The sequence below is a fragment of the Callospermophilus lateralis genome, chromosome 6 (genome assembly GCF_048772815.1).
Source record: "Callospermophilus lateralis isolate mCalLat2 chromosome 6, mCalLat2.hap1, whole genome shotgun sequence".
NCBI classification, from domain to species: domain Eukaryota; kingdom Metazoa; phylum Chordata; class Mammalia; order Rodentia; family Sciuridae; genus Callospermophilus; species Callospermophilus lateralis.
The window spans coordinates 39,954,705-39,980,250 of record NC_135310.1 but is presented as its reverse complement, the minus strand read 5'-3'; the positions used below and the strand labels follow the sequence as shown (position 1 = coordinate 39,980,250).

General features: G+C 37.2%; 1 protein-coding gene and 1 non-coding gene across 5 annotated transcripts in view; one reads left to right on the top strand and one right to left on the bottom strand.

The window, feature by feature from the left end:
* Ncoa7 (nuclear receptor coactivator 7) overlaps positions 1-25,546 on the top strand; it is a 148,441-nt gene that overhangs the window by 16,503 nt on the left and 106,392 nt on the right. For all 4 annotated transcript variants that reach the window (XM_076858280.2, XM_076858279.2, XM_076858278.2 and 1 more), the window contains exon 2: positions 5,718-5,829. In XM_076858280.2, coding sequence (XP_076714395.2) covers positions 5,780-5,829 — 50 coding nt within the window. In that variant the 5' untranslated portion in view covers positions 5,718-5,779. The remainder of the gene's footprint in view (positions 1-5,717; positions 5,830-25,546) is intronic.
* Positions 24,910-24,982, bottom strand: Trnaa-agc (transfer RNA alanine (anticodon AGC)). The gene has a single exon. It is a non-coding gene; the product is annotated as a tRNA-Ala (tRNA).

Here is a 25,546-nt window from a genome sequence, read left to right as displayed (position 1 = left end):
TCTCCTTCCCTTCCAGTTAAGTCAGGGGCTTCCCCTCTGTAGTCTGTGCTTCTGTCTACCCACACCAGAGCAATCACTGCTTCTCATTTTACCAGCTGATGATGCAGCTGCCTGTTCTTCCTGAGTTTCATGTCTGAAGAAAGCTGCCTTCCTCTTTGGATCTGCATCAGAGTTCTTGGTTGATGGTGGAAGGTTTCAGTATGGGATCCACCTTGTTCTGCCAAATGGTTTCTTTTTTTGGGTAACCATTCTGGGTCTCAGAGTTCATGGGTTGCTATTTAATGATCAGTTCCCAAGCTCACCTGAGGATCAATGTGATGTCCCCCATTGTGTAGTTTGTACAGTCCCCTTTTTAACATTGTGTTGAAATTTAAAATGCATTTTCTAGTTTTTAGGTTTGGGGCATTTCTAACATCTTTGACAATTTCTGCTTTCTCCATTGTAGAAATGTCATTTGTATGTCCTCTTCTTAGAGCTTGTAGAATGATCGGTCTAGCCCAGAGATGGGTCTTCATTTAGAATAGCTAGGAGCTTTGATGGATTTTCTTCACTCAGCTAAGAAAGCACTGACAACCCCATTTGCTTAATTCTTTTCAGGTAAAATTTAAGTTCCCTGGGCAGAGAAAAATGGACCAAGGGTTGAGTTCTCCATTCATTTTGCCATCCAAAGACGATTTATACCACTTTCCCAAGTGGCAGATTGGTAGCTCTTCCTCAATCATCACTTTGCTTAAGTCCTAACTTCTTGGCTCTTTCTCACCTTTACTTTGCTTTTTTGTTACTGCTTTGCTTTTGTGATACACATTTTCTTATTTGGGGGCATTGTCTCTTGGTTGTTCCCCTGTGGGTTTGTGGCACACATTTGTAGCTGGTTCTGTCTTCCTCAGTTTCTTGTTAAAGAAAGTATTCAAATTTCTGACCTTGGTTAACACTGAAATTTGAATATTCTTCTTTTGTTTAGGTGAGTATGTGGCTTTGAGAGAGACTGAATACCCATCATGTATGGGTATAAGTGTAAGTATTTTCTAAGGGGAAATGTCTGCGTAGAAAGTACATTTTGGTCTGTTCCTTCAGTGGAAAAACTCTGTGTGACCAGGCCAGCATGCATTTTCCTATTATTATTTCATTTGTGTATTAGGAAACATGTTGTTGGAAAAACAGTTGATGGGTATCATAGATTAGTTCTGCCTGGTTATGCCTGAGTGTTCAAAAAACTGCAGTGTGTTAGATGTGAATCCAAAAAGCCATGCTGTGCTTGCTGTGCTGTGCAGTTCACATAGATATAGTTAGGGAAGTCTCTGTTCTAGAATTCTCTTTCAGCAGTGCCATGTTCTCAAATTGGACACACTTTACTAGTAATACAAAAAAATACTTTGTCTTCAACAAATTTCTCATGAGATGAATATTTCTGTGTGCCATTGTTTTTGAATAATGAACTGAATTTGGGTTTAAATGGGCTGTCCTGACTTAAGAGTGCAAAAAGAAAAATTTAGGCTAAAGATTCATCTTGTGTTCTTTCGTAAAATTCTTTGTGATCTGCAATACACCATAAATGCAGGAGACTCTTGTAAGTCAGTGTTTGGATGAGTCTAGAGTGTATTGATGTGTGGAAAAATCAACATTAAGTGAATGAAGGGCTTTTAAGAAGCCTATTATAACCACTTATAATGGAAAATGTAGTTCCCATTAGAGTTTGATTTAAGGAGCTTTGGTTCTTCACTGAAGCATGAAAGCTGCTGTGTGATGCTCTGTGCAAATCATTTTTATAGCATCTACTGCCTACCTCTTTCTGGTTAATCCGCTCCTGTGTTTAGAGTAGAAAGGACTGAATCTGCCTTGTTTAAGGAATTAATTCACAGAAACTTAAAAGAAACCATAGATTATCATATTTTTATTTATCTAATAGAATATTGAAAAATAAAATAAAAGCTTTACTTGGTCTAAGCAGACACAGCAGCACCAGTTGTTGATCCTAGGATCATGTAATCTGTTTCTCTTCTGCTTAGTTTTGTCAGTGTTTTTCTACTGGAATCAAATATTAGTTTCTGGCTCAGCTTGCAATATAAAAATGTACCAATTAGATTGTTATGACTTCATTTTTATTCATGAGGAGAAACTCAATAAACAGATCATTATGTGTTTTAGCCACCTGGCCCCAGGCATGGTTGGGAGCCCTGGATTCTATTCCTTCAGGAATCTGAAAGAAGCTGGCATGAGTCTACATTCCCCATCCTCAAGTAATTATTAATTTGAGAGGAATTCTTCCATTTTTTTTAGATTTTTATGAACCTTTATTTTATTCATTTATTTATATGTGGTACTTAGAATTGAACCTAGTGCATTTAGTGCCTCACAAATGCCAGGCAAGCACTCTGCCACTGAGTCACAACCCCAGCCCAAATCCTTCCATTTTTATTGATCTGCCATATAGTTGACCTTATCTCCAATTCTGAATTAATTTAGCTCTTATATGGATTTTCTGTCTACTTTGGTGCCTGGTTTTTAGGGAAGTACAAGGAAACAGTGAGACTTGGTGGTGGTGTTTGACTTGAAGGGAGCTATGGTTTGGAGCTGAGGAGGCTAGGTGAAGTGACCTTGTCACACAGTGTGTGAATTGGAATTGACATGGGAATTGGCAAGTAACATGTGAAGTAAGTTCCTGATGAAGAGAGGGAAGAGCACACCAGCGGAATCAGGCCTTCTGATAGATCTGGTTAGGAAAAGGAGGAGAACATGACGACCTCAAGCCTGCAGAAAGAGTAAGATAAAGGTTAAGAGTCGAGGAGGAGCCCAGTGGGTTCACCCCACAGTGAGAGACTCTTCTCCAGAGTCAGACACTCAGCCATCATCTTTCCTTTTTCTTCTTTCTTTCATCATCCAAATTCTTGGATGAGTTTTAATTACCTCAACTAATTGTAGCAAGGCTACCACATCCATTGCCCCACAGATTGGAGGTCTTCAAGGACCCCCTCCCACAAAGGCCAGCTCCATTTGTTTTAACCTGCAGAGTCTGTGTTGAGGCACTAGATGTTGTAGATTCCACACCACTTTTTCTAGTTCATCTACAGTTGCTTTCTGGCCCCAAAGGTTACTGAAAAACACTGGAATGCACACGCATTTAGATTAAAATCCCTGTTCCACTGAAGCTGGTGTTGTTGAATTAGGGAAATTAAGGCATCTCTCAGCTTTAGCTTAATGGAAATAAAGATATCTGAATCATCATGTGGTTAGAAGAATTAATAAAAATAACATGGAGAGTATATTGAAATAAATGACATGGTAAACAGGTATCAGGGGCCATTCCCTTTCCCTACCTGGTGACCACTCTCTCTTTCTTAACTTTTGACTCCCATTCTGTTGATTCCATTCCCTCCTGCTGGAACTCCTTCTCTCTCTTCTTTACCTATTGAAATATCCTAACCACCTTGAAAGGTTGATTTTTGTCGCCTTAATCAAAGTTAAGCTTTGCATGTTCTAGATTCCCAGTTTTATTCATTGGCAAGCTCCAACTTACTACCCATGTCTTTTTTTTTCCCACTGGGTGATAAGCTCCTTGATGGCAGAGCCATGTCAGGGACATAGCGATGGACAGTAAGAGCTGGGACTGTCTCCCATGGTTCCATAGGGTCTTGTGCCTAACTGTCAAGCTCTCAGGATGATCTCATCTTTGTTTTTTTCCTTTTATTCGTAACTACAACCATATGCTGGTAAATTTTATTTTTTTTTTCTCTTTCTCTCACTGCCCTCCTGTGCTTTTAATGTCATCAAGTGTCTGGTGAATCATCTTGGGATGGCCATCCATAGGCACCTCAAAGGCAACATGCCAAAAATCGATTTCTCACCTTCTTCTGTCCCCTGATACTACATACTGTCTGCCCTCTTCTTGTGTATTGTATTTTATCTCTCCTCTCATAGTCCACCTGGTCCCTGAAGCAGAGAGGTAGAGGCCTTCTGGAAGTCTTTCCTTTCCTATCTTGTCTGTATGGAATGGGTCACCAAATGCCAACTCATTTGTCCGCTAAGAATTTGATGAATCCATTTTCCCTCTTTCTGGATTAGATACTGCTGCCTATGTTTGGGTCTTGCTCTCTTCACTAGTTTTACTGTGATTTCTTTCTAATCCATCTACTTTACCTTCTTAATCCTTCAAGTCCATCCTCTAGCTCTGTATATCGTTATGCCACATTCCCTCATGAAAACCCCATTGTATGTCCTGAACTGGCTCTGATCAGTTTGGCAATGGCTACTAGAAGTGCTTCTGTGGGGTTCAGCATGATCTCTCAGTAAGAGCCAATGGGTGCAGTGAAGAAGCAGGTAGCACACGATATAGAGTTAGGGTTAAAGTCCTCTCTGACCTTGATCCTTCCGTGCCTTTGCCTTCAGTTCCCACTGTAACTCCACTTCACAGTGGACCCTGGAGTAGCAGGGAACTATTATGTTCTTACTCAAGACAGAGCTGCTTCCTCTGACCCTTACCTGGGAAGCCCACACTTACAACCTTAGTGTGTGTGTGACAAGGGCACAGAGTGGACCCTACATGAAGTTCAAGTATTCTTGTTTTAAATATTTGTGTTTTAAATTGTCAAAATGTGTATATTTATAATGTACCACATGATATTTTGAAATATGTACCTTGTGGCTAAAATGGAGCAAATTAAGTGTTTGTCCTATAGCTTTTGCCTGCTTCACAACCTCATTGTCTTGAAATCCTGTCTCCCTCATCAGACTGTGATTTCTTTTAGAGGACATATCATGTCTCATTTGCCCTTGAACAATGGGACTTACCATAGTACTTTTCATATGATATGTATTGTGGATTAAATGGTGTATTATATTGAAATGAATAAACAAATTTTAATTTTTAAGTATAACTTTGCTTTTTTAAATTTAAATTTGATTAGTGGACATATTTTAAGAGATTTTAGGAGTGTTAATGCTCTGCAGGAAATTTCATTTGGGGAAGCTGGTAGTAAGTAGACATTGGAAATTTTTGAGCAGGGGAATAGCATGATGAAAGTGGTATTTAAGGAAGATTGATCTGGAGACAACCTTTCATTATAGGTTTAAACCACTGCTGGCAAGCAGAGGTGAGGGTGTCAGGCAGCAGGGAGAGGCAGGCATATAAAGCTATTCTGAAGAACAGCTTCTTAAGTTTTTGAACTTTCATTTCCACATTCGTTCAAATGGGATGTACTTGCTGGAATGTTACTGAAACTAAAATAGAATGCTGAAGTTATTTTATTTTTAAAGAAAAAACATTCTTGTAAACACCTAAGTGAGCCATTTTGCATAATTATCTATGAGATATATTCATTATTAATTACTTGGAAATAGTGATTATGAATTCAATATTAAAAAATGTATCTGCACCACTAGACTACAATCTTTTACATTAGTGAAGGTTTTCATTTTGGAACATTTTGAAATAAATTGTTAACTATGAGAAAAATAGTTTGGTTTTCCGTAAGCATTTTGCTATGTGGCTTAACATCTCTGTTCTAATTATAAGTGTGTGTGTGTGTGTGTGTGTGTGTGTGTGTGTGTGTGTGTTTTCCCCCAATGGGCATTTTCATTTTACATTTGGCTCATGTGACTCTGTTCCTGGTTAAAGTTTATCCTTCATTTGTTTTGGCCATGTAGCTCTCCTGTGCTTTATTCTTCATATTGGCCATTATAAACTTTTAAATTTATAGTTGCTTTGTTATTTTTTATTACAGGGCTATGACTTATTGATTAAATCGAAGGATTTCCCAAATATTTTGCACTTTCATTGTGTATTATGGATACCAAGGAAGAGAAGAAGGAACGGAAACAAAGTTACTTTGCTCGGTAAGCATTCTTTTGCAAAATTATATCAGTGCTTTAAAAACAAAATATTCGTGTTCTGACACTGTTTATAAACAGAGCAAGTAACCAGTGGAAATTAAAATACTTACTTTGTCCTTTTTAAATTAATAGTATAGGAATAACATTTAGTTCTTCTTTTTCTGTCTTCGGTAGTTCTTTCAGGCTAATGGTGCTCAGGGACTGCAGCTGGCCTGCAGATTGCTCTGAACCCCGTGTTTACAAACACACCTCGAATTCCAGTCCATCATATGCTCAGTTCTTGCTGTTCTGTAGCGTAATTGGTTGAGCTATAACAAAAAATTATGTCATATTGAAAGCTTACCACCTTGTGGGGACGTTAGGACTAAAAAAGTATTTTTATAGGTAAGTTGAATGGCTGAAATGATATCATTAGTGACAGGGTAATTTTTAAGGATTGAGCTTGTCCAGCATACAAACATTTCTTGTTATCAAATAATAGTTATCTAGTGTATGACAGGCTATGATTTATAGATTTAAACATCTATATGCAGCCACTCAATAATCAGAATAAAATGAACAAAATATTAAAACATTTAGAAATCATTTTAGTAGTCAGAATGCAAAAGTTTTTTGTTGATATATTTATCTATAAATTAAGCTGGATTTTAGATTGTTAATAGGAAAATGAGGAAAACAATTTAAGGATTTGCTATATATAAGTGTTTTATTTATTATTTTATTTATACTCGAAATAAACCTATGACATAGATTACTTTATCTCCATTTTATCAGTGAGTTAACTAAGATTCAGAAAGTAAGCATTCTTCTATACATTTCATATAGCCTAAGAATCAGTATTCAAACAGAGGGCTGTCTTCAATGGGTGTGCCCCAATAAAAAATAAGAAATCATAAATAAGAAGTGTAGGAATCCAAAAATCAAACTACTTATTATAGCAAAATGTTTTCCATTATCTGGACTACAGAAAGTAACAAGATTGGAGAAAGAAGAAATCAGGCATGTGATAGATGAGACATTAGGACAATGGGTTATTTAGAATAAAAAGAACTATATAACTTTTTATGTTGAGATAATTGTTCACATGTAATTGTAAGGACTATTAGAGAGATATCCTATATCATTCATTCAGTTTCCCCAGTAAAAAGATCTTGCAATATAATGTGATAATGTGATATAATATCACAACTAGAAATTTGATATTAATACAGTCTACCAACTCTATTCGGATTTCACCAGGTTTACAGGCACTCATTGTGTGTCTTTGTACATATTTAGTTCTATTCAGTTTGTGGGGGGAGGGAGTGGTTATAGGGATTGAACTCATGGGTACTTGACCACTGAGCCACATCCCTAACGCTATTTTGTATTTTATTTAGAGACAAGGTCTCAGTGAGTTGCTTAGTGCTTCACTTTTCTAAGGCTGGCTTTGAACTTTCTATCCTCCTGCTTCAGCCTCCAGAGCTGCTGGGATTACAGGCATGCGTCACCATGCCCAGTTATGCAGTTTTATCACATGTGTAGACTTGTGTTTTACCATAACAGTCAAGACACAGAGCAGTTCCAAAAACAGTATCCCATGTACTACCCTTTTGTAGCCATATTCACCTCTCTCCCTCTACCTGACGCCCCCTACGACTGCCAGTTTGTTCTCAATCTCTGTAACTTGATAAATCAGGTTGCATATTCCATATTACATGAATGGACTCATATCATAAATAACCTTTGGTATTAGGCTTTCTCAATCTGTAGTTTCCTTGAGATCCATCCAAGCTGCTGGATGTATCAAGAGTTTGTTCCTTTGTATTGCTAAGTAGTGTTCCATGGTAAGGATGTATTACAGCTTTTTCATCATTCTTCCATTGAAGAACACTGGGTTGTTTCCAGCTTTGTAACAAACAAAGCTGCTTAGGATGAGTGTGTAAGTTTTTGTGTGAATATAACATTTTCATTTCCCAGGAATAAATGCCCAAAGGTATAATTGCTGGATCAAATGATAAGTATATGTTTGATTTTGTAAGAAACTGCCATACTCTTTTCCAGAATGGTTGGACCATTTGACATTCCCTTCAGCAATGTATGAGTTATCTAGTTTCTCTGTTACCAGTATTTGGTAGTAAGACTATTTTAATTTTAGTCATTCTGTATGTAGAATGATGTAGTAATATCTTATTATGGTTTTACTTGTATTTCTGTAATGGCTAATAAAGTTAAATATATTATCAAGTGTTTATTAGCCATCTGTATATCTTCTTCAGTAGAAATTCTTTTCAAGTCCTTTGTATTGAAGTTTTTACTGCTAAATTTTGAGAGTTCTTTATAATATTCTAGATATTAGCCCTTTGTCAGCTATGTGGCCTGCAAATATTTCTCCTGGTCTGAAGTTTGTTTTTTCATCTTACTAATTGAGTCTTTTGCAGAACAAAAAGTTTTAATTTGATATGGTTCAATTTATTAATTCCCCCATTTATGATTGTTTTTGGTGTCATATGTATTTCTTTGCCTAGCTCCAGGTTCTAAAGATTTTTCCCTAAAAGTTTTTTTTTTTTTAATTTTTAAAAAATATTTATTTTTTAGTTGTACTTGGACACAGTACCTTTATTTTATTTATTGATTTTTATCTGGTGCTGAGGATTGAACCCAAGACCTGGCACATGCTAGGTGAGCGCTCTGCCGCTGAGCCACAAACCCAGCCCCCTAAAAGTTTTCTAATATTTTGTTTTATATCTAAGTCTATAATCCATCTTGAGATAATTTTTGGGTGAATTTAGGTCAAAGTTATTTTCTTCCTATTCTTCTCTCTCTCTCTCTCTTTTTTCCTATAGATGCCCTTCATAGTGATTTTTAAAAACTGTTGTGCTTTCCCAGTTTGAATTGAAAATAACTTTAAAGCTTCCCATAGTAAGGGTTATTGGTAGTTCACTAATAACCTGCTCTATGTTAAGTTTTTCTTGTCCCTAAAATGTACAATAAGGGAAGAACCTAAATTGAGAATACAAACCAAAACTCTTCTGGAAAAACAGCAGAGTTGTTTTTTTTTTTTTTTTTTTTTTCCAGCTCAGGAAAGTCAGATTTATTTGTCAGACTTACTGTGACCTCTTTTGACAAGTATTCTAACAATAAAAAAAAAAAAATTTTAAAAATGCTTAAGTGTGACCTTGGGAGTATAGGAACATATCAACAAGGACAAAAATTAGTGCTGAGAGTCAACACAATTTGTCCTGATGAAATAAAAGAGTGAGAGCAAAGGAGAGAGAAAAGGAGAGAGACCAACAAACCCTGGGCTCAATCCCTCAACAAAGAGGAGGACCAGAGATGGATGATTTAGCTGTGGAATGGAAGCCAGAAATGGTCAAACTAGTAAAAGCAAAAACAAACAAAGAAAAACATCATCAAAGAAGAAGCAAAGTTATAAATCTTTTCCAATGCCTTCTGATGAAACTGGAATTATCATAGAAACAAAAGGGGAATTATCAATGGAATTTACTTGAGAGCCAGTTTCTTACAACATAGGGCATATTTTTCTAGAGCAGTGTACCTGAGGGCAGTCCAAGCAAGTTCCCTGGAGTGAAATGTAAAGTCAGGCCAAGGGTAATTGATGCAATCAGTTTTCTCTAAACTAAATTGCACCACCTTACACAAATCTCTCCTGGTGTTCAGAGGAAATCCAAATGAAAATTTGTCCTCATGCTCTGCATGTTACCACAATTATGTATCTGAAATCCTAAAATTGTTTTTAAACTCTTTTGTTTTTAAACTCTTTTCTTTCTTCCCCCTTCCCTATTTTCCTCCTGTTTTAGTCAGTTTTTCATCATTGTGATAAATACCTGGGAAAACTAACTTAGAGGAGGAAAAGTGTATTTTAACTTGTGATTTCAATGGTCTCAGTCCATGGTCAAAGGGCTGCATTGCTCTGGGGCCAAGGTGAGGCAGACCATCCTGGAAGAAGGGGATGGCAGAGGAAAGATGCTCATGGTAACTGGGAAGCAGAAAGACAGACACAGGAAGGGGCCAGGGACAGATAACAGTCCCCAAAGCTATACCCCCAGTGACCTAGTTCTCCAGCCATATCCTACCTGCCTATAGTTTTCACCACCTTCCAGTAATCTATTCGGATCGTTAGTCCATCAAACAGATTAACCTACAGATGAGGTTAGAGCCTTCATGCTCCTGTCACCCACCAAACCCCACATTGCTGCACTGGGGACCAAGTCTTCAGGATCATCTTTGCGGGGACTTCCAGATCCAAACTATAACAACTCCGGAGTGGCTAAATAGTCAACATTTTCTTTGTGTGCTGTCTTTTATGTGATTTCATCATTCTTACCATACCGCCTTCATTGATGTTCCCCCAATTCAATTTAATATTGAAGTGAGGTGAAGTTTTAAAAGACCTTATTTTGATAATTTCAGATTGGAATTAGTGATTCAAGAGTCTCCTAACCCTCCTTTCTTACAGCACATTTTGAAATATGCCTGTGTAATTCTAAATAGAAAGGCAAATTAATATTGTCAGTAGGTAGGTTTATTCTGGGTGAGTTCTACTGAGTGAGTGTTCAGAAGTCCCTGACCTTGGCCCATCTAGTTTTTATCAGTTTCAGTGTAGTTTTTTAGTAGTTGTTCATTCCAGATGAAAAAAATTCAAGTGATCTTTTTCCTGTACTTTTTGCAAAGAATTTGTATGAGCAGTATATTATATATGTGCATTTTAATCCTTTGATCCCTGAAAAATCATGAAAACCAAGTGAAAAACTAAATTATTAAAGCAAATTATACTTCAGAGGCTAATAATTACACTGTCCTCTGGGGTGATCCTCATTTCTTATGTCTCCTGCTTCCTCTTCTCTCCCCTGTGGTTAGAATGCAAGTATCTTCGAAAGTGCCAAACAGGGCTCCCTCATTCCACATTTATTTCTCATTATTTAACTTCTGTGATTTTCGTGTAGGTCCCTCTATGTTGAGGGATTGAGCCCAGGGCCTCACACATGCTAGGCACACACACAACTACCAAGCTACAACCCCAAACCTCTCTGTGTGTTTGAAATTTTTTGAAAGTATATTTTTCAGGATCAGGAGTTAATTGAGGACATCAAAAATACATTTCTAGATAACCCAAAGCAGCATTTTGTGGGAGGTTTTACTTTTCGCTTTTGATAAGCTCTGGGAGAGCCTGTGTGTAGAGGTAGTGTGATAGACTCCTCAGCAAATCTGTGCTGTTCATGCAGGTCCCAGACTTGCTGGCTCCCCACCCATCTTGTCCCAGGGTTATCAGGAAAAGCAGAACTGCCTCTCCTGCCTACTCTCTTCTCTGACCTACCCCCTTTGGAGCCTGCGTGATATGATCCCCCACTACCTTTGTCATCAGCCTCAGTGATCAAGGATGCGGAGTGTGGAACTCATCTGAGTTACCATCCCCACTCCTCTGATTCCTCCCACTCCCATTCCTAGCCTCTGCCCTGGCAGTTCTATAACCTGGACTCCCAACTACTAGCAGAACACACTTAATATTTGGAAATCACTCCAGGGTATCCCCTTGGGCAAGTCTTTTAAACTTCCTTTACCCTACATTTTCTCAGTTGTCAAATATGACTAAATAATAATCCACCCCTAAGGTGGCTTTGAGGAAGGAAGCATCCCAACCAGAACAGGGAAGACTCCCAAAGGAGGCACAATAAGGAGGACCAGAGATGGTTTTTTTATCCCTTCTTCCAGGAGGAGCATCTGGAGACTGATACTTGAACTCACTTTTTATTAAGCACGCATAGGAAACAATGTAGCTTTCTCATTCAAACCAAATGAAATCAAGATGGTGGTCAGTGTAGATATGATTCCCTAGCAAAGCAACTACTTAATCATTCCTTTAATAACAGTTCATCCGTGACCATACTTCTATGTCTACCTGTACTTTTATCTTCACCTAATCTACATCTTAACACCACACTCACTTCCTATGAGCTGCTCCTGTTATTAAGATTAGGGAGGAAGGAGCAATTACAAGGATCCAAAATGGAATCATACCATTTCCCAAAGATATGTTGTTAAGGCAGAATTAGATTCTGGGATACTGTAGAGGGGAAATATATTGTCCAAAAGGGTTTGAGAAATCTAAGGTACCTATTTACTTAACCATTGGACTGAAAGCCCATGAGGCAAAAATGTCAACAATGTGCTTACTTCATGCCAGGGCATTTTATACATATTAATTGAGCCTCATCATGGTGTTGCTTGATACACTATCATGTCTCAGGCGTGCCAGAGATAGGGATCAGGTAGGCCCTCAGAGTAGTCCTGCAGAGTCTGAGGTGTCCAGAGCTCTGGGGATGGTTGCCTGTAGCTGTGATCAGCATCTTATTCCAAGATTCAAGATCAACATTATGTATGCATGTCTTATTGTGTTAAAGACTTACAAAAACTGGTCTAAATTATCTTCATACAAAACATTTGATAAGTGAAAATTTCCATCCCCAAATATAAATTGACCTTTGTGGAAGTTGAGACTCAAAGGGGTTGATAACTTTACTGAGATGACACAGCTGGTAGGCAGCAAAGCAGGATTTGAGCCAGCTCTGTCCTTCCCCATCCAGAGTTGTTGGTCCACAATACTGCCAAAGGCCCTGTGGCATATTTGTGGCAGAACAAGTCCTGTAGAACACAGGTTGCCTGACCTGCTGCTGCTCATGGTATGGGTCACCTAGATTGCCATGGGGAATCCTGACAGCTCAACAACTCATTTACACCACTGTGAAATTATTTGGAGAATATGCATCCTGGGTTCCAAAACTCTAACAAATAGGTAACCTTTTCAAAAGCAACTTGTTTCTAATTGAAGTCATCCCACGCTACATGTCAACTTTATCTGTCCACAGTATTGTTACCATCGTAATATTAACCAACCAAGACAGTCAGAAACATTCAGTCTGGATATTGCACCTGTGTAAGTCCGGGTTTGCATTTCAGTCATGTACTTTTCTAAGATGGGGTCTTATTCTAAAAAAGAGTAGTTGCCCATGATAGAAACGAATGGAGATAGTAGATGGGAACACTCCATCTGCCTTCTTGGTGGAATATGGAACCCAAGATCCAGGGAAATGCATTCGTGGACGGGTCTTTCTGGCTGTGCAGCAGCACTGGGTGAGACATCTGGGTGTGCTCTCTCCTCAGCCCCACAGAGGCAGTCTTTGAACCTTAGAGAAGAGCCATCTCTTTGTGGTGTGCCTGTGCCAAGAATGAATACAACACATGGTGGAACCATGTGAACTCTTGCCCTTTCTTTAGTTAACAATCTGTAGATTGTTTTTTTTTCTGTTGGCCAAGGGCCATGCAGGATCTGCCACCCTTAGTTGGTCTGAAATTTGAGGAGAAACTAATTACCAGTTGTTCAATTCAGATATTTAGCCATATCACAGGTTTTAATTGTGTCAATATATGAAAAGCAAACAGAACAATTTTAAGTACTTGGTTGATGTTAACTCTGTACCTTCTTAATATTTGCTCATTTTTTTCTAACAGTTTCACCATGCTTACTGATTCCAGTTAGAGGGGATCATGATAGCATTTGTTGGTATTTCACAAAGTGTTTTCACAAACTAACTCTCACTTCATCCTCACAGTGATCTTATGAGTAGGTATAAATGTGGGTGATGAATCTGTTTTTTAGCAGGTTAAATAACTTGTACTAAATCATTTAGCATTTAAATAGAGTTTGAGTCCTGCACCTTTTCTGCTATGTCTATATTTCTGATTGGTTTATTTTTTGGGGGGGTTGTGGGCAGGGATTGAACCCAGGGTGCTTAACCACTAAGCCACATCCCCTGCCCTTTAAATTTGTTTATTTTTTATTTTGAGACAGGGTCTTGCTGAGTTGCAAAGGCCTTGCTAGCTTGCTGAAGATGGCTTTGAATTTGTGATTCTTCCACCTCAACCTCCCTATCTGCTGGGATTACAGGGCACCATGCCCCACCTGATAGTTTTTTCTTTACTCCGTGTTGCCTGAGTTTACCTTGCATGAAGTATTAATTTTCACTTTGTCCAAAAGGTGGATTAGAACATACTATTAGTATCATAATGTACAAAATAGGAAAAATAGTTGTCTTTATGGGAAACTGTTTTTTCATCTCAGTTTCAAAGAACCAGTCTAGATACCTGTTGTGCAGTGTGCCTGTAGTGATCCACAGCCCTGATCTAGAATACTCTCTAGCATGGTCTCACAGCTCCTTTTTGTTTTTGTTTTATGATCATATTCAATCTCCTCCCAGTGGCCACCTGGCAGGTGGGGGACTGACTCTGTAATGGTTCAGTGCTTTTTCTGTGTGCCTGTTAAATCGTGGTTGGGGTATAACAACTGTCAAATATTTGGTGACCAAATGAAAGAGAATATTTACAGCACTGTCGTCAATGTAGAATATAAAGATATTGTGAGTCTTACACTACAGAATTTTCAGTCCTCAGTAATTTATTAATCTTATAATAATTAAGGGGTTTTCAAATCATTTTCTGTGAAAAAGCAGCTAGTGCCTTGACATTATTGTTAATTTACAATTAAACTCTTGCATGAGCTTCAATGTTGTGTTAGACTTATGTTTCTTATTTTCTTGATTGAATTCAGATCAGAAGGCTCTTAAGGGAACATTTACATATGCTTATCATTCACTGCTGGGAAAAACATTCATGGTCAATTTTGATCTGCTAATGTTTCCAGGAAATCATTAACTTTTTTCTAGAGATTAAAAGAAGGGCTTGTAAACACTTAGCCATTAATAGTTAGACTTTTTGCTTCCTTTTTAAGGAATAGGCTGAGTTACTTGATTTAATTCTATGTGGACTACTGCTTTTTAAGTTGTAAGTTACAACCCACTGGGTGATCATGAAATCAATATAGCAGATTGAACCAGCATTTTTAATTGATGATAATAATTGTATGTATTTGTGGGCTACTTTGTGATAGTTCAATACATGTATATAATGTGCAATGATCAGATCAAGGTAATTGGCATATGCCATCACATCAAACATTTATTATTCATGCAAAATCTTCTCTACTAGCTATTTTGAAATATGCAATTGATTGTTGTGAACCATAGCTCTTCTACAGTGCTATGGAACACTAGAAGTTACTCCTCCTGTCTAGTTGTAGCTCTGTACCTGTGAACCATCCTTTCTGTATCCCAGTTTTCCCAGCCTCTGGTACCCTCTATTGTACTTTCTTCTTCAACAGAATCAACTTTTTTAACTTGTACATAAAGTGAGAATATGTGGAATTTGTTTCTCTGTAATCAACTTTTTTCACTTAACCTAATAATTGTGCAAACTCATCCACTTTACTACAAATGACAAGATTTCATTATATTCATTTTGTTAGTTGTCAATGGACCTTTATTTATTTATTTGTCTATCTATCTATTTATTTATTTATGTGCAGTGCTGAGAATCAAACTCAGTGTCTCACAGATGCTAAGCAAGCACTCTATCACTGAGACACAACCTGAGCCCCCATTATTTTCATTTTTATGTTCATCAGTAGACACCTTGGCTGAATCTTTGCCTTAGCTATTGTGAATAGTGCTGCAATAAGCTTAAGAGTGGAGGGATCTCTAATATTTTTTTTATGGATATATGTAAGTAGTGGGATAGCTGGATCATGTGAGGGTTCTCCACCTAGATTTTTGAGATCCCTCCATATTGTTTTCCACAGTGGCTATATTAATTCATATTCCCACCAATGGCATATGAGACTTCCCCTTTCTCTACATTCTCACTGGGACTTGATATTTTTTGTCTTTTTGATAATAGTAATTTAGACTGGGGTGAAATGATGTTTCACTGTGTTTTTTAATAGGCATTTCTCAGATGACTAATGATGTTGGATGTTTTCATATACTTGTGACCATTTGTACCTCATCTTTTGAGAAATGTTTACTTATCATTTTCATGTTTTTAATCATATTAATGAAATGGGACATATTTGTCTGATTTAGTGAGACAGAAGTAGAAAATATTAGTGTGTTCTATGCAGTCAGAATAAATAATGATTATTGAAAATTTCATTGTAAATATTGATAAGTGTGCACACATTGGATTATATTTTTAAATGATTTTTTTTAAAATGAGTACCATGATCAAAAACTGACTCATCATTTTACAAGATTCTTTGGTAGTTACTGTACTGGGAGTGAGGTTATTATTCATGATTAAAAACTGAATTTTCTTGAAAAATATTCATCTAATACCCAGCAACCAATTATTCAAAAGGTGGGCATGCAAAAGAGTACTTGTTCTATAAATATGCTTTCCCACTGCACAGTAGCATGGGTTCCTATTAAACTAATTTAAAAGGATTAATGACTAGTATGTTTCTGTTTAACCTGAAATCCCAGACTGGATGTCCCAAATACTGGAACAAGACCAAATAAAGTGACCTAACAAAACCCTGACATGGAACCATGTCATGAAACCAGGGCAAAGTTTGCTTTTGGTCCTTCTGTAGGTTTCTTCTCTGTCGAACTACTTACGAGCTGCAGGGCTTGGGTACAGTTTTTTTTCCCCCTCTTTTTGTCTCTCTCTAAAATGGGCATAATAGTACTTACTTATAAGATAACTTAGAGGATTGAATGAACTAAAATTTGTAGTCTTCAGAAAAATGCTTTTAAAAATAAGTACTAATGAGCATGGCAGTATACACCTGTATTTCCAGCTGCTCACAGAGACAGAAGGATTACAAGTTCCAGGCTGGCCTGGGCAACATAGTGAGACCTTATTTCTTATAAAAAGAGTAAATAAATAAGGGGTTCACAGTGCTTTTTAGTGATAAAGACTAAATGCTCCAGGCCCTGGGTTTGATCCCCAGCACCACAAAACGAATTAAAAAAAAAAACAAAAACAAACAAACAAAAAAAACAACCTAATGAATTTTAAAATAAAATTATGTTTTCTAAGTGAGGAATATATAAATAAATATATAGATACACATTATGTGTGAATTTCAGGGAGTTTATATATCCCCTGAAACTTATCCAGAGTCATGGTGTAGTTTATGCCCCTTAGTGAAAGACAGAAGAACAAAAAGCTCTAGATTCCAAGTAGAGAAAAATGATTTAAGCTGCTTACCCCCAACATACTTCTTTTTAACTGCTTCTGAGAGTTGAGTAGGAATTCAGCTGAACCGCCCTTGAATTTGCAGTTAAATGTGGCACTGTAGGTTTGAGATAACTTTTGTCAGATTGCTGTGGACAGAGTGTTTTTGCCATCCACACCCCCCCACCCCATTCATGTATCAAAACCTTAAATCTCCAGTATGAAGGTATTTGGAGGCAGAGTCTTTGAGAGGTAATGAGTCACAGGGGTGAGCCCTCATGATAGGATTAGTGCCTTTATAAAGAGACAGAAAAATGATTTCTCTCACTCTGCCATGGCATGACACAGCAAGGAAGTATCCATCTGTAAACCAGGAAGAGGCCCTTTGCAAGAACCAAATTAGTCAGCACTTATACCCTGGACTTCTTAGCCTCTGGAACTGTGACAAATGCTGTTTGTTGTTCAGGCCACCCAACCTGTGGAATTTTTGTTTTTAAGCAGCACAAACTGAACCAAGACATAAATGCACTTGAGACCTTTCATTGTGCTGGTGGAATGACTCTCCAGCAACAGAAAACTGAGCTCTAGACTGGGAAATGCTTCCTGCTCCCATCTCTGAAGCTTCACAGCTCCCACTAGCAATTCAGCTGTTGATTTTAGTAGAAATTTTCCTCTTATTCCCCAAAACTTGCATCTGAAAATTCTACCAAGCAACCTTCACCTCCTTTATCCTAATTGCACATCCATCCCCACAATTCGCCAGGCTAGTTAGTATTCCTGGCAAAGCTCAGATATGTCATTTCTGTGCCTGCCCCAACTTCTTTTTTTTTTTTTTTTTTCTGGCATTTGAGGTTTGGCACAATCTGACTCATTCCTATCCTCTGTCTTTGTCTTACTTCGATTTTTCTCTGTCTCGTATTTTGTCCCCTCAAAGCTTTGCCTTTTACAAAGATCTCCCCTTTCCGTTCTCTCCTTATATACAATAATGTGAGCATCACTCTGTCAAACTTATCTGTATAGCACTGTAACCTTGAGGCTTTTCCAGTTTCATTTATCCTCCATCCCATAACTAGATGTACCCTCCCCTGCCAACAAACATAGAGGACATTGCTGGTCTTTCTTATGTCTTCTCTTGGAACCCTTAACACAATCTGTCTTAGATTACACCCAGGAAAACACACATTTTCTGCCTTATTTGTTTGTCACTGTTGTTGGCTATTTTTTATTTTTATATTCCTTTCGGAGTCTAGCCCTATTCCCTGAACCTGCCAGTCACCAGTCATTTGCTATGAATGATAGTTAACATTTATTGAATATTTACAATGTAACAGAGACTGATTTGCATTCTCATGTAGTCTTCTAATTACTCCCATGAAGTAGTTCCTGTTATCATTGTAATTACTGATAAAGATGCCAGGCCTCATAGATGTTGTGTAACTTGCCCAAGGTCACATAACTATGTTGTGGCAGATCCAAGTCTCAACCCAGGTATAGCTCACCTCCCTGCTCACACTGTTAATCATAACCTGTATTCTTCACTAAGGTATGTTGAATTGAATTTTATAGAACCTTATGAGTTCTCAGTACAAGAATAAGTGGAAATTACTGATCTAAATAATAAAGTGATTATTATAATAATTAAATGTATTGAAGTACTAAACTAGTATCTTCTGTTTAAGTATAAAGGTATTCTGAGGAACTTTGGAACAAACTAGGGGATCTGTGGTCTACCCAGGAAACTTTATACATGCCTGTATACCAACTAAAAAAAGGTCAACAGTCTCCTGATCTTACAGTTTTTGAAATGTGACAAGAATTCCCCTAGTATTTATTTTGTCTCTAGATTCAGGGTCAAATGCTGAAATCCCCCAGCTTGGGCACTTCTGTTGTAAAAGTAGTGATCTAGTGCTTTAGCCACGCAAGATTGGATCACACATTTTTACTTCTCTTTTCCTTTGCTTACCATTCCATGTATAATCTGCATTAACAAAACAGGGTTCCATTTTCTTTCCTGCTCTTGTTTTTGTGATATATTTTATCAGGGAACATGCAGAAGCCTTCCCTACTTGTTTGAATTTTTTGCTTCTCACACATAAATAAAAATAGTATTGAAATGGACAGTAAGGAGACCTACCAAGACCCAAGTTGGTCTGTGGTTTGCAAACATGATTCAGCACCAAACAAAGCTAAGTCAGACTTCTCAACAAAGTAGAGTCTGCATCTGAGTGTTCTAGGAGCTAGAAGGGAGGGCAAGTGAGCTTGATTGAGTGATCTCTTGGGTCTCTTCCCAGAGTAAGATAGGATCTAGCAGCTTCAGAAGCAGAAGGTAGCAGAGAACAAGAAGAAGGTTCTAGGAGTAACTGTGCTCCTAGAACCATTCACCTGATTTCATTTGAGGAAAAATCAAAGATAGCATCAAGTGGGGATATCATGGACTGAAGGGGGAAATGTAAGCTCGATGGCTATGTAGGAGACAAGAATTGTTTAGGTGTGGAGAATGGTGAGCATGACAATGTAGAAGTTTAAATGTAGAAGAAAAAGAAAATGAGAATATGGATTATGTCAATAAAACTAGCAATGTTTTTAGTAGTGTGTTTATGGAATATCTGATAAATGAGGTGGCCAAAATGTGATCATTTGAACTTATAAAGTAGTTAACTTAAAGGCCAATTACTCATGATTTAAATTTTTTTTTCCCCTAAGCTAAAGAGTGAGAACAAGCTCTAACTGTATTTCTAAATCACTATATGGCTTTTGAAAATACCATTTACACATACATTTTCAAGGACACATCTGTTACACAAAGCATAGTAGAATCAAAATTGATTGTTCCCCTTTTGAGGTGGGGTGATTTAAATTCAATCACTGTTGTGGCTGATTTGAGCTAAGTCATTAATCATTCCATTAATTTTTCCTATTTATGTGAGAATTTTATGTTGATTATAACAACCAGGGTGTGTGTACTTTACAATTTAGAGCTCGAAAGAGATTTGTTTTAGAAATTGTATAATATATAACATAAAGCAGATGAATTTTTATATTTCAGACTAATTTTGTTAGCACAGCAGAGAACTGAATGGTAATTTGGTTATTTCATTTTCAGAAGGTAATTGAAGCAGATGCTGGTGAGGTCATTGGAGTCAGAGCAATCTCTGTTTCCATGGTTCCATTTTTTTTTTTTTTTTTTTTAAGGGAAGGGTATTTACTTTTATAGTGCTAAATCAACTTTTTAACTAGCTAATGATAAAAACTTAAATTTTTAATCCAAAATTTCCAGCATATAGAATCGGGACATTTTTGTTTTTTAAGAGTAGAAATATTTTAAGTGTAATAACGTGAGTTACACACACATATACATACATATATGCAAATATTAATATTGGTTTTTCTTTTATAAGAATATTTAAGGATTTTTAAATATAAAAATTACTTGTAAACTCATACATATTATATTATCTTCAAGTGCAGTTCATAAGGAATGCCATTGTCTTAATGGGTCACTGGAAATGTAAAATGATAAAATTAATTGGGCTATGAACCTATATATGCAATCTTTACCTTCCTCATCTTGTTATTTTGTTTTTAAGACACGGGAAATTTTTTCTGTAAGTTTGAATAAATGACTATTTTGGATACAACTAATTACTTAAGACTCTTCCCAATTCTTTGACTGAAACAAGTGAAAGAGTCTCATGAACAGAAAGGAGACCAAGAGAGTAGAGGAAGAGGATCAAGAGGGAGGGAGGAGGAAAGGGTGTGGGGAAGTACTGAGGAATGAACTCTGTCAATTACTTTATGTCCGTGTATGAATATACCCAAATGCATCCTGTTTATCTGTAGAATTATAATGCATTAATTGAAATAATAATAGAGAGATCAAATAGAATAGAGCTAATGGATGGGGAAGAGAGAAGGGAAGGAAAAAGGAAGTTACTGAGGGAAGGAGATTGATCAGATTATGTGCACGTACAAATATGATAGAAATAAATCCTACTATTATGTATAATTATAATGCACCAATAAAAAATTTTAAAGAGAATAATTTATTGGAGTCATACAATATTTATCTTTGGATTTGAAAGATGGTGGTGTTTGTTTTATGGGAAGAAAGGTATGCATTGCTTGCATCTCAGAGAGACCTTGTGTGCCTGCACCTGTTATACCCAGAGGGTAAAGTGAACAAAACAAATGTGGTCCTTGCTGGAGAGTACATTTCACAGGGACATTAAACAAAGAAAAACAAATGCAGAGCTATTCAAATTGCAGTGTTTGCTATGAGGGAAAAATAACAGGATGTTATAAATGCAAATTGCAAGAGCAGTAGCTACATCACAGGAGTGATGTTCAAGGCAGACCTCTGGAGAACAATGATATTTAAATGCCATACAATGCCCATACCCAGGACATCAAATGTCATCTGAGGTCATTGATGTTATTTAATGACCCTGGGTATGAGCAGGAGTTCACTAGATAACCTAAGTGTTTAGAATTGCTGGGGAAAGGAAGTGACTATCCTTTGTAGGGGAAACAGATGCAAAGACCTTAAGGTGAACAAAAGCTTAGCAGGTTCCTGGATCTGCAAGGCTACCAGTATGTCTTAAACAGAACACTTATAAGGGAGAAATGCACAAGAAGGGTGATGAGGCAGTCTAGGGCCGCTCATTCAGAACCTTGTTGGCCATGTTTTAGAATTGAGATTGAGTGACTAGATGGATGGAGGTGCCATTAACTGAATGGTAAAACTAGAAAAATAACAGTTTTGAGAGAGAATCTCAAGGATTGAAGTCTGGATGTATGTGGGGAGCCACTCTGAATGATTTGTGACTTCCATCCTGAAGCGAGAGACTTTGACCGGTCATACATTTTATAGTGACCTGGACATTGCCTCCGTCCAGGAAGTTGAGGGCATGTTTTCAGATGTAGGAGTGTCACCCATGGAACTGAGCTATACTCACCTATTCTTTTGTAATGCTACCTCTTTGCCCTGTTTGGGATAGAATGTTCCATGGAAACGCCCTTTGTGTGTCCCCTTCTCTTGCTCTGCCTTTGGGTGTGGCCTTCCTAGATGTCAGTCAACCTAATGACAGCAGATATCAGGAAGCTAGACTTAACCCCCTGAAACCTGACCCCTTGCCTCATTTGAATGGCTTCTTCTCAAATAAAGGGTTCAGCACATGCTCGCTGTCTCTCTTTCTGTGGACCCTTAAGGTCAAAGGAGCATCACAGGACTCCAAAGGAAAAGGTATCTCTGTCTCTTGTGTGATTATTTCGTGCAGCCCAGATCACATGGGTGTTTTAGTTGTGAGGAACACGACAGATGTGTTAAATTTGAGAGCTTGTAGGACATTGCAATGGAACCGTAAATGTACAGTTGGATATGTGAATCTGGAATTGAAAACAGAGTGGGTCTAGGCCGAGATGGAAATTTAAAAAATTGAACTCAACCATGGGAGATAATATGATCTTACAGGGAAAGAGTGTGCAGTGAAAAGAGAATAGAACTAAGGAATGAGGCACAGAATTGGGAAACTACAGAATTCAGTGGTCTGGTACAGAAAGGGAAAATAAGATGAAATCCTCAAGAGGACAAATCATAGCTGTCAAAAGAAAAGAGCATTTCAAGAAGGAAAGAACAGAGAATGATCAAGAGTTTTGAAAGTAGCTGACAGTCAAACTAAGATGAGGACTGAAGGCTTCCTCATGTGCCTGAGGCCCTGGGCTTAATACTCAGAACCTCAAAAAAAAAAAAAAGAGGATGTGAAAATATTTGTTATGATTAAGATTAACCACTTGGAAGTTGGGTGTGGTGACATATACCTGTAATTTCAGTGACTCAGGAGGCTGAGGTAGGAAGATCACAAGTTCAAAGTCAGTCTCAGCAACTTAGGGAGGCCCTAAACAACTTGATGAGACCCTGACTCAAAATATTAAAAAATTTTTAAAAAAAGGCTGGGGATGTGACTCAGTGGTTAAGCATCCCTGTGTTCAACCCCCAGTATAAAAAAAAAAAAAAAAAGATTGACCACTTGGAGGTCACTGATGATTGATTGAATAAAAGCAATTTTAGTGAACTCGTGGTAGAAGCCATTTTGATGTGAGTGAAATGGGAAATAAGGAAGTGGAGCCCAACCTTCTAGGCAATTCTCTTGGAACTTGGCTGGAAAGAGAAGCCAAAAAGATAGGCTGTAGCAGGAGGGAGATGATGGTGGTCAAAGAAGGGCGTGTTTAAAGATGGAGGGGAAGAAGGAGATATTAGAGCATGCTTCTTGGTTAATGAGGATGATCATCAGAGAAGGATCCCTCAGGAGGTCAGCTTGAAGGGACAGACTCCTATGTAATGTCACAAGGACATCAGCAAAGCTGGGAAGCAGGAGAGGAGCCACACTGGATTTCTTACAGCTTGAACATCTCAGGCCTGTAACATTTTACAAAGTTTTACCTGTGTTTACTAGTGGTACTGTGGGTTTTCTTTTGCTGTTTGCTCATTCTGTGCCGGGAGCTTTATAAGCTGAGTCCTCAGAACAACCCCATAAGGTAGTTGGAATTACTTTCCTTGTTTCTACAGGCAAGGAAACAGACTTGGAGAGGTTTAGTTCCTCCCTACGTTACACAACTAGCTAGGCAAGTAATGGAGCCTTTATTTTTAACTACTTCCATAGTCCCCTCCAAATATAATGGAGCAATAATTATAATGTTTCTGTTCCATAATAAAAATTTCAATTATAGTATCTTAAATGAAAATGTTTTAGAAAATTTAGGATTTAAATTTATAATTCTCAATTTACAATTTCAATTCTAAAATTTTAATTTTTCTTCCATAAAAATTTTTATAGCAATTAATAAAATTATTATAATATGACCTCTTTGTAATGTATGTCCAAAGGTATTTAGAGAATTCCTAAGTGTTTCAGTTTACTGAGTAGAACTTTCATCAGTCATTTTAAGGAACAGATGTATAATTAATGCTAGGAATTAGAGTACCCTGATGATTAACATTTTTTCTTACTGATAGGAATTTTTAAAATACATTATGAGTGACTGGATTTTAACATATTAGTGTTTTATTATCATTATGCTGTTATAAGTGAGCATCAATCATTTGTGTCTGTTTTAAATGCAGGATGTTAATCTCAATGCTGTAGGCAGTGACATCTGTGTAAGAACATGACTTAGGATATGTTTGTGGAGAGGAGCTTGATGGATATGTTGTGACACCCTCTTCTGTGAACAGAAAGCAAGTCACCAGCAAGTATGTTCCTGTATCATCATGTAAACAATACACAGTGAAGTGGTTAGGTCTGCATAGCTCTGATAACAACCTGTACATTTCTATTCATGCATACAGAATTCTGAGCATCCCACCATTTTCTTATAGTGCACTTCTTCACAATGGTTTAGTTTTGTAGGCACATTCTAAGAGGAACTTTAGTTTTATAGGTCCAAATTATAGAAGCACCAGGTAATGTGATAACCAGATAATGCTCTGGGGGACTAGAAGAAGTTATTGAGAGACTTGAAAGAAAAGACAGCATTTTTCAAGTGTCAGATTTATATTAATTTCATCTTATTTTTATTTTTATCGCAATACAGGCTCTATGCCTAACTTCAGAATCATAAAATCTTTTAGTTGATATACAGAAGTCATCTGAACTACCCTTCAGGAGCTGAAATTTCCACAGCACCTGACAAAAGGCCTTTTCTAACCTGAACTTGAACTTTTCTGGCTCTAAGGATGAACCAAGTACTTCTGAAGCCTCTGATTTCTTGAAAAAATTATCAATAGGAGAAAGTTGTTTTCAATTTTTTAGTTAAAAGTTATGGCTTTTCAACTTATTCTACCTATTCCCAGTTATTTGGAATCCACACATAAGGCAAATATCTCTTTCACATGTTACCATCACATTTGTTTAAGATGATGTCAGGTTCTCCATGAACCTACTCTCTCTCTCTCTCTCACTCTCTCTCTTTTAATATTTATTTTTTTAGTTTTAGGAGGACACATATTTTATTTTTTTGTGGTGCTGAGGATTGAACCCAGTGCCTCTTGCATGCTAGGCAAGCGCTCTACCACTGAGCCACAACCCCAGCCCCTGAACCTACTCTTTTACAGGCTGAATAGCTCAGGTTTTGGAATCTTTTCATTTAAGATAGAGTTTTAAGATTCTTCACCATCTTGGAATAACCTGATCCATGTGTTTATAGAAAGATTACTTATTACCCTTTATTTTAGTAATAAGTAATATTATATATTATATGTATATACATATATATATATTATATATTATATATATATATCAATAAAACTAAAATTTTTAATTATTTATTGACAACAGTCATGCCCACTCTGAGGGAAAAAGGAATTTTTAAGCCTGATTTTTAATATTGAAATATTTTCTGTCCTTCCTGGTTTGGTTGAGATATAAAACCTGAACACCGTGCCTTCTCTGTTCTTATCCAAGCTGCTGATAAAAGGTTGAGTTGGAAGGCTTATGCTTCATGGCATATTAGTACCACTGATACAGTAAATGATTATATTTTAGTATTTCAACTTACTATAAATGGATTTGCTCTAAGTTCACTTAAACCAAATTCTCTAACCCAGCTGTTTCCATCTTATTCTCAAGAAGGTTAAGACAGACATTTTCAAGGC